Raw genomic sequence first — 9,223 nt, forward strand, 5'->3', positions numbered from 1 at the left:
CCAATCTGGGCGACAGAGTGAGACTCCAACTCAAAAAAAAAAAAAAGAAAGAAAGAAAACCAGTCTTTTATTTTGGTTAATTTAAATTTATCCATCTTAATTTTAGTTAGTGCTTTTTGTGTCCTAAGAAATCTTTCCCTATCTCAAGGTCCCGAAACCTATATAATTATATATAAATTATATTACATAATTCAGTGTATCTGTCTCTCAGCCAATGTCAAGCTGTCTTCATTACTGTAGCTACATAATAGGCCTTATATCAGGTAGAATGATACTTAAATTTTATTCTTCCCTTTCAAGTTGTCTTTGCCGGTAGTGGGAAACTGCCAGGGGAGGGGAGATGGGATTGGTAGTTGAGGGAAACTGCCAGGGGAGAGAGGGGCACACCTCATCAACAAGGGTACCTGCATAATGAACATTTGTATACCTAACCCTGAATTGCACCCCACATCTTTTAAATAAATAAATAAAAAGATTGCCTTTGCTATTCTAGGGCCTGTACTTTTCCATTGAATTTTTTATTTTTATTTCATAGAATTTTAGAATAAGTTTGTCTTTGTCTCCAAAAGCTCTGTTAGGATTTTGATAAGAATTGCATTTAACCCGTAGATTTGGCAACAGTTGACCTCTTTCTTTTGTTGTCTTCTAATCCATGCACTTAGTGTGTCTCTCCACTTACTTAGGTCATCAGCATCTTGTAATTTTTAACATATAGATCCATAAATGTTTTCTTAAAATATATCAAAATATTTCACCCTTTGTTGTAAAAGATGGGTTTTTTTTTTAAATTTCAGTTTCAATGTACTCACTGTTAGTATATGTAAATGTGAGGATTTTGTATTTTGATCTTAATGCTGGAGCCTTGCAGACTTGCTTATTCTAGTAGCATCTTTCATCGATGCTTCAAAATTTTGCACATATACAATCATATCACACTATCTGCAAAAGAATAGTTTTATTTTTTCCTTTCCCATCTATATGCCTTTTATTTCATTTTCTTGCTTTATTGCAGTGGTAGAACTTCCAGTACTGTCTTGACTATGGTTGTATGAGGGTAGACATCCTTGTCTTGTTCCCAGTCTTAGAGGGAAACAGTCTTTTGATATACTCGCTGCTAAGTATACTGTTAACAGGTTTTCTATGATCTCTTTATCAAATTGAGGAGGATCTCTTCAGAGTTTGCTGAGCATTTTTATCATGACTATTCATAAAGTTGTTCATAGTATTTCTTTATATCTTCTTAATGACTGTAGGATCTGTGGTGATATTACCTATTTCATTTCTAATATTAATTTGTGTATTCTCTCTTTTTTCCTTTGTCAGTCTTGCTAAAGATTTATTTTATTGTTATTCTTAATCCTAGTGATTTTTAAATGTGATTGGTTTCTCTTTTTTATTTTTTCTGTTCTGCTTGCTTTGTGTTTATTTTGCTTGTCTTAGGTTCTTGAGGAGGAAGATTATTGATGTGAGACTTTTCCTCTTTTCTAATATAAACATTTCATTCTATACATTTCTTTCTGGACAACCCTTGCTATGTCCCAACATTTTTTATTTTGATTTTTTCTTCATTCAGTTCCAGTATGTTACTAGTTCGTTTTACACTTCCTTTTTGATGTATGCAAGTGTGGTTGTGATTCATGGATCAAAGAACTATGTTGTTTCATTTCTAAATGATGGAGATTTTCCTGTTGTCCTTTTGTTATTAATTCCTAGTTAGATTATATTATGGTCAGAGAACATGTTCTATAATTTTTACTTGCCTTAAACTTAAATCTCTCTTAATTCTCTAAAATCTAGGTAGATGCTTGGGTTATTGATTTTAGATCCTTCTTTTTAATACACATGTGTTTTGTACTATAAATTTCCCTTTAAGTGCTGCTTTTGCCATACCTTATAATCTTTAATGACTTGTATTTCATTTTCATTTAGTTCAAAATATTTTTTAATTATCTTGCAGTTTTTTCTTTGACTCACATATTAGTTAGAATGAGTTTAATTTCCAAATATTAAGGAATTTTTCAGCTGTTTTTCATTTATTAGTTTCTAGTTTAATTTGTTTTGTTTTGTTTTTATTTTATTTTTTAGAGACAGGATCTCACTGTGTTGCCCTGGCTGGTCTTGAACTCCTGGCCTCAAGCAGTCTTCCCACCTTAGCCTCCCAGAATGCTGGCATGAGCCACCACACCCAGCTCAATTTATATTTTAATTTAATTGTATTCTGAAAACATGGTTGGTATGATTTCTCATTTAAAAAATTTTTAAAGGTGTGGTTTTATGTCTCAGAATTTGTAAACATTCTCATTTAAGTAGTCCTACTAGCTTATACCACTATCAGTACTGTCCAAGTGAGCAGATCTCAGCTGTGACTTTCTGGATTCACCTGTGTCTCCAGATTTTGAGGTGGCAGTTTGCTATGCAGCTTTAGTTTGCGAATGAGTTGGAGAAAAGTTGTTGGTTTTCAATTTTTCAACTTGTACTTATTGTAAAGACAGATGTGACAGTTTTCTGGGTCTTTACATGTCAGAGGTGAAACTAGACATCGCATATGATTTCAGTTCTTTGAAACTTATTGAGGTTTGTCTAATGGTTTCAGATATAATCTATCTTGGTGAATGTTCTGTGGGCGTTTGGAAAAAAAATGTGTATTCTGTTGAGTGATATGTTTTATATATGTTAGATCCTTTGGTTGTGTTTAGTCTTCTAAACCTTTACTGATTTCCTATCTAGTAGTTCTATCAGTTGCCGAGAGTAAGGTATTGAAGTCCCCAATTCTAATTGTGAACTTCTATTCCTCCTTTCAGCTCTATTATTTTTAACAGCTTTATTGAGATAATTTACATATTATATACTTCCACCCATTTGAAGTATACAATTCTGTGTTTTTTAGTATATTCACCAGTGTGCAGCCATCACCACAGTCAATTTTAGAATATTTTCTCACTCCTAAAAGAAACCCTGTACCTTCAACTCTTGCTCCTCTATCCCCGCATACCCACCTCTAAGCCACTGCTTTTCTACTTTCTGTCTCTGTAGATGTCTCTGTCCTAGTACTTTGGCTTAGGAGAAAGGGCTTTTCTTTGAGATTTTTTGTTTGTGCCTATTGGGGCTCCGTCAGCATCCTGTCTAAGATATATGAGGCAATAAGCCAATAAAATCTAAGCTATAGGAGCTAGTAAGGTAACCCAGGGAACTTACCACAGCCTGTTGTTCCTCAAGTCTCAAGGTCCCTAGGTTGTCTGCCTTTGCCCTGCCTTTCACTATGCTCTTATGTGTGATTGTTGTGTAATGACCAGAGGATTGCTTGTAAGAGGGCGGACTGAGGGATGGGGCTACGCCATTTTGGCAGAATCAAAGTTCCCACCCAAATATATTTTTCTCCAAAATCCAGAGGAACCCACCAAGTGTGTATCATTTCTTCATAGTGGGCAGTTCTGTACACAACTCTTCTTTTCCATTTCAAGCTCCACTGACGTAGGAGGCACCTGGGTTTCTCTCTTGCTTCTGATAAGCATGTGTTTTATTGAGGCATCAAGGGTGCTTGCTACTTCCAGTTTGTATTCTTGCAAATATGTATCTTCATGCCTTAGGGAAGGGAAAGACTTCTCGGGCCTGGAGTATTTCAGAAGGTAGCTGAGCAGGGTGCACCATGTTGGGTCTACTTCATTGTTCCCATTTCTCTAAACCTTTGAGCCTACAAGGGGAGTTGTAGCATCTCTGTCTCATTAACTGTAGGCCTCCACTGAGTCAAGGCTTCTGGTAACCTTTCCCAGATGCTTGAGTAACATTATATTCTGAGTCCTAGGTGAAGTACCCTTGTTGGCATGACCCAACCTATGTTTACTGATGTACTTAGAATCACTTGTGTTTGTGCTCTGCAGGTTCCTGCTAATATAATTTGACAAGATTCTGCACCTCCTTCAATGTGTGCATTATTTCCCCCAGGAGCAGACTCTGCAGTGGCCTCTAGATCATAATAGGATTTTATTTTTGTGGCCCTAGAGGCAATGGGTGTTGGTGGTAGTAGGTCCTGAAAAGATTTTAAGTAGCCACCCTAGATTATGCCATTGAAACATGTTAATGCAAAGGAATGCTAGTTTTCTTAGAAAGGGAAAGAGCTGTCTCTGATGTAAAGAAATGTTTAGCGATATGAGAGGGTCAAGGTTAGATTTGTGCCTGTCCAAGGGATCCCATCTTGAGGCTCAGCTTGCTACTCCTTCCCAACCGGCACCTTTGTCTTAGTAAGAGACTTGGCATAAACATACCTTTATACAAAATGTGATCCTGAAACTTCTATGTTCAACCTCAGCCATGTCCCTCACAGCTTCATAGAATAGAGATTCCTTTAAGGCCACCACAGAAACTTGTTGGTTCTCTCTACCCATGCCTCGAGTTGAGATTTCAAGGCACAGTCAGAAGAAGCCACCGCACTCCACAAACTTTAATTTACCATGATGCTCCAGCAATCGAGTGCCACAGCTATTTGATCTCCCAGTGCCTTACCCTCCAGTGGCATTCTGTGTAAGTGACATTGAGTAATCGTGATGCCACAGCATGCCACAGATTAGCAGTGTTCCATTTCTCCCTAGTAAGGAGGTCATTCACGCACTCATCAGCCCAACCCCAGAATCTCACTTTGATGGGCGGTTTCCTTGGGCCACTCATAACACACACTGTATTTAGTCAGGGCTAGAGAACAAAATGCACATTCACCTGAGATATTGAAGAGAAATTAATGGAGAGGGACTATTTACTGAAGTTTATGCAGGGTTCAGAGCACCTAGAAGGATGACGAGGCACCTGGGGACTCAAACAGTGGGAAGCCCTGACCGTCCTTAATCCTGAGGCCTGAAGGGCCAAAGAGACCTGGAACCTGGGGAGAACCAGAGCCATCAAGGAGGGACTGCCCATAGGCCCTGTGGTCACAGAGGTAGATAGGGAATGGATAGAAATACTCAGCCTTTCCTCTTCTGCCTTACAACCTCCTGCTGGTGCCTCCCACTGGCCTAACCAGGAGCTAGATATGAGGCAGCTTTGAGACAGAGTTTGTGGAAGCCCCTTCCTGGACCACAGAGAAAGGCAGAGGCTGGATTAAGGATTGGGGAAATAGAAAACAGTCAGCACAGGGGGTCTTGTGAAGACAGCAGTCAATTCTTTTCCCCTTACCAGAGAATGGCATTTCTGGTGGAGACACAGGCATCTGAAAGCTAGAGCTGTCCGGAGTGGGTCAGAGACCATCTTTGGGCTCTTGACTCTGGACGCAAAGGTGCCCAGATGGGACTTGAGGAGAGATTCCTCAGTTATGTAGGAAGACCCTCAAACTGTTTTATTCAGATTCTGAAATTACCTCTATGAGCAATCTATGTGAATACATTTGGACAATAAATTCCTTAAAATTACGTTGTTTAAGCAATATGATATATGTGTTCTAGCTAAATTGTTGACACTTGTGTTATATGATTTTTATAATATACTCAAATTATATGATTATACTGTTGGTTCTAGCAAGCAGAATTCAGAGCGTCATATGGAAAAGGCTGACTTTTCCTTAGCTACTTCTTTAGGGATAGTATGCCATCTGACTGCTGCTATTAAAATGAGCAACACCTGACTGCAGGGCTCAGTTTTAAAAGGAAATTTACATTTCTATTATGCAGTTTGTTGATCATGCCTAATCCTTCATTTTAACAAAGAAAGAAGACTGTCTGAGTGGAAAGGATCCAGAAACTAATCTTGAACTCGGTGTTCTTCTCTCCCTTTTTCCTTTTCCAGGAGGACAGCTGTTAGTTTTGTGGCTTACTGCTGCTCCACCCAGTGTCTGCAGACTTTTGACCTGCTGAGCTGATAAACACTCGAGAGCCTCAGGAACGCTGCCAGCTTGACACTGCAGCCGCCTGCGTGTCACACACGGTGTGCGGCAGGAGTGGTAGAGTCCAGCCAGGCCAGAACAGGCCCTTCCGTCCTGTCCTGTTGAATAAGGGGGCCTGCAGAACTCCCCGGAAATGCCGTGATTGAGCTTCAGAGCTACAATGCCTTCACTCTTCCCCCAAGTTGGAATACACCCTCCCCAAAATTAAGGATGTTTGTCTTCTGTGTTTTTCCTTTTTATGTGAGTGTGTCTTATACACAAACTATTTAGACAAATGAGCCTGCCCAAGTCCGAATTGAAACACGTTTCTAGTCCCTGAAGAACAATAATTGGATGGTATAGCCAAATTTCCTTTTGGACACACGTACCTCCAGTGATACTTTTCTCTCTTTCTTTCCCCAGAGAATTATCCCCCCAAGAGCTTATTCTGCAGGGTTTCTCCCGTGGAAACTTGTTGGTTTGTCAAGAGTTGCAGCAAACCCTGTGCCCTCAGTAGCCTTGAACAGCAGGGTGGGGTGCCGGCGTTGGCGGCAAAGCCAGCCTCCTGGGGAGGCTCCGCGAGGATCCCAGAGCACACACCCTCTGGAAAGTTACAACCTTGTTGATAAGTTTTGCAACGTACTAAGAGACTTTTGTAAGAGATTTTAAAACAAATGTAGATTGTAATGAAATGCACTCTTATTTTTTAAAAGTTTGGACAGAAAAATCACTTTTGAAAGTTTTTTATTTCCTGATAAGATTTTTTTATACGAGAAGAGTTAGAGGAGTATGTGAGGCACTGCAAGCTCTGATCCTTTTCTTTCTCAGTTTAAACAGTTTCCGTATAATGAGAAAGTGGAAGAAAACACACATTGAAATAAGACGTCCAGTGTTCTTGTTAGATGGGTTTATGAGTCCGTTTATACTGACTTTGAAATATTTTGTCGCATGTGAACAACAGGCTTCAGTGACTACAGCTACTAGTTAGGATCAGGTTGCCTCTAAGTACGGCCTGTGCATGGTCACCTTTCACCTGGGCATGAGATTATCTTCATTTCGACCCTAGTTTCTTACATACTTAACATATTGTTGTGCAGACACCAGTGAGAAAGCCCAGGACAAGCAGGTCCAAATTCAGACTTGGACTTTTGCAAAAAAGCCCATAAACGGAAAGTCTCCAAAGCTCCACTCTGCCAGAAAACAGTGCTCTTCAAGGAGGAGTCACGTACTTGCTCTTCCTTTGAAAGGATGGCATTTTAATGTTGCTTTGCTGCCAGATGTTCGTTTGGTTGCTGTGAAGTGATTCTTTTTTTAAAATGTTTTTTATTTTAATGATGCAAGTTGTCTAAAAGGCAGGGCTGAAAGGAGAACCAAGAAGGTTTGCCTGGTAGAAAAATTATTTTCAAAGCAATTCAGACTTATCAGAAATTGGGTTGATGGGATTTTATTAGCTGCCCTGACGTTGTAAGGCTCGGCTCTAACAGTGCCAAAAATCCTACATAGTTACTGACAAACGTGTGATCTTTTTACAGTCACACCACCTGCTGCCTGCTGCCTGGAAAGCACACCATCCACGTAGCGTGGCAAAGGCAGAAAGTTGCCATGTGTCCCCACGGTATCTGCCCTGTTCTTACTTCTCCCTGTCCCTTTTCATAACTTGGTCTATTCAGCCTTAACATTTCAAAGGCTTATAGTATAATAGGAACAGAAGATCTGTATCAAAATGTAACACTTCTTTAATCCTTTGGAATAATTGAAGTTTTAACATAACCTCTACATGTATATAAGTTGGCGGGTGAAAAATGTGGCATGAAACTTCACAAATGTGCTTAGGCCTGAACTAAGTGACTGCTCCCTATCATTTAAGTGACAGTAAATATGTCATTACATCTTTCTATTTCATTCTCTACAATCATATATCTTAGAGCAGAGCTATAAAATGTGCTAGTCTGATATTCAGGATTGTCATTGAAATGAGGTGTGTAATATATTTGTTTTACCTGGCTTGAAAGTTTACAAAGATGCTTACAATCCAGGCATCCTCTCTCTACCTATTGTCAACTACAGTGTGTGGAACAGCAGCAGTGGGCTGGGCAGACACCCTTTAGGCAGTCTTCGGCCTTAATCCTTGGGCACAGCACCTGAACGCAATTGATGAGAAATGGAACTCATCATGTGGTTTCTGTATGGAAATTTTGTGCTGGATTCACTGATTTCATTCTTAATCTTTTGATATCATAAAGAAATGTCAACTGGAGATTTGCCTACACACTGTGTATTTGAATTGTGTCCAAAGCTTTGCAGAAAAGTGGATTTAAAGTTACTATATATGTTGTTTTCTTAAGCAACAGTAATGCTAGGTAGAAAACGATTTTACACAATAATTGTAATACGAAAAAAGCTACTTGGAAAGCAACATCTACTCAGGTAAGCTTACATCAGTGAGCTCCTGTGCAGAGGAGATCCACTTCAGTTAGTTATCCTGTCACTGCTCTTTAATATACCCAATGGTTATCACATCAGAAACCTCAATAATATAACACGGTGTAGAAGTTTTCTACATTGCATCTTCAATTAATATATATTTTGAGCACATTCTTAAAAATTTGTAACGATCAATACACAGAAGAGCCCTGGCTGGTGGAAGATCCACTCTGGCTGATAGAGAAGAGTGGTGAACTTCTTGTTACTTAGTCCTCCTTTTCTGGAAAAGTGAGATGCACATGAAGCATCTTTTGGTCAACATGTCTCTCTAAAATCTTTCATGCTTTTGCTTGCTGACTAGTTTAATGTGCATTTCACTTCTCTTTTACATTGAACATTATGCATTAAAATGTTTACAGTCTAGGAAAGATTTCAACACCAGTTGCTTAGGAGGCTCTGCATATAGTTTTTCCTAAAATATAAACCTATTTTGTAGTCTCTGGGGATTTTCAAAGCCAGGTTTTACAATTATTAATAGTAAAGTTATGTTTCTCTTTCCTGAATGAAAAATCAGACATTTTAATCTTTATTATCAAGTGCTTAAATGCAATGCATTTTCTTCAGCATAAATCAAAACATTTTTATTCAGATGATTTATGAACATGGATTTCTAACTGGACCAACACTAATACAACCTGATGTAATTAAATATTGAGATGTGAATTCATTTCACAGACTTGTAAACACACTCTGTTTAAATGTATCCTTACTTAACCCTGCCCATCTTATTATGCTTTTATTTTTGTGGTTTTCATTCACTCCTGCTTGCCCCTAATGAGGTTCTCCTACATTTTTCCAGGAACTCAGTGAATATCTTGCTTTTTCTTCAAACAGAGGGGGGTTTTAAAAAGTCTGAATCCTTGAAAATAGCTCCATGTCTGTCTAAAATCATTT

The 9,223-nt window shown here is 38.9% G+C and overlaps 1 protein-coding gene across 4 annotated transcripts in view; it reads left to right on the forward strand.

Moving 5' to 3' along the window:
* The window catches only part of LRRC28 (leucine rich repeat containing 28), a 139,828-nt gene extending 131,726 nt beyond the window's left edge, over window positions 1-8,102 (forward strand). For 2 of the 4 annotated variants that reach the window (XM_021711800.1, XM_021711798.1), the window contains 2 exons: window positions 5,770-5,883; window positions 5,922-8,102. In XM_021711800.1, the coding sequence (XP_021567475.1) occupies window positions 5,770-5,842 (73 nt within the window). In that variant the 3' untranslated portion in view covers window positions 5,843-5,883; window positions 5,922-8,102. Of the gene's footprint in view, window positions 1-5,769 lie in introns of all 4 variants that reach the window. The other 2 variants (XM_021711799.1, XM_008056974.2) reach the window with 2 other exon arrangements.
* The last annotated feature ends 1,121 nt before the right edge of the window (window positions 8,103-9,223 follow it).

The sequence above is a fragment of the Carlito syrichta genome, unplaced genomic scaffold (assembly GCF_000164805.1).
Source record: "Carlito syrichta isolate Samal-C Ts95f unplaced genomic scaffold, Tarsius_syrichta-2.0.1 Scaffold302587, whole genome shotgun sequence".
Classification (NCBI taxonomy): domain Eukaryota; kingdom Metazoa; phylum Chordata; class Mammalia; order Primates; family Tarsiidae; genus Carlito; species Carlito syrichta.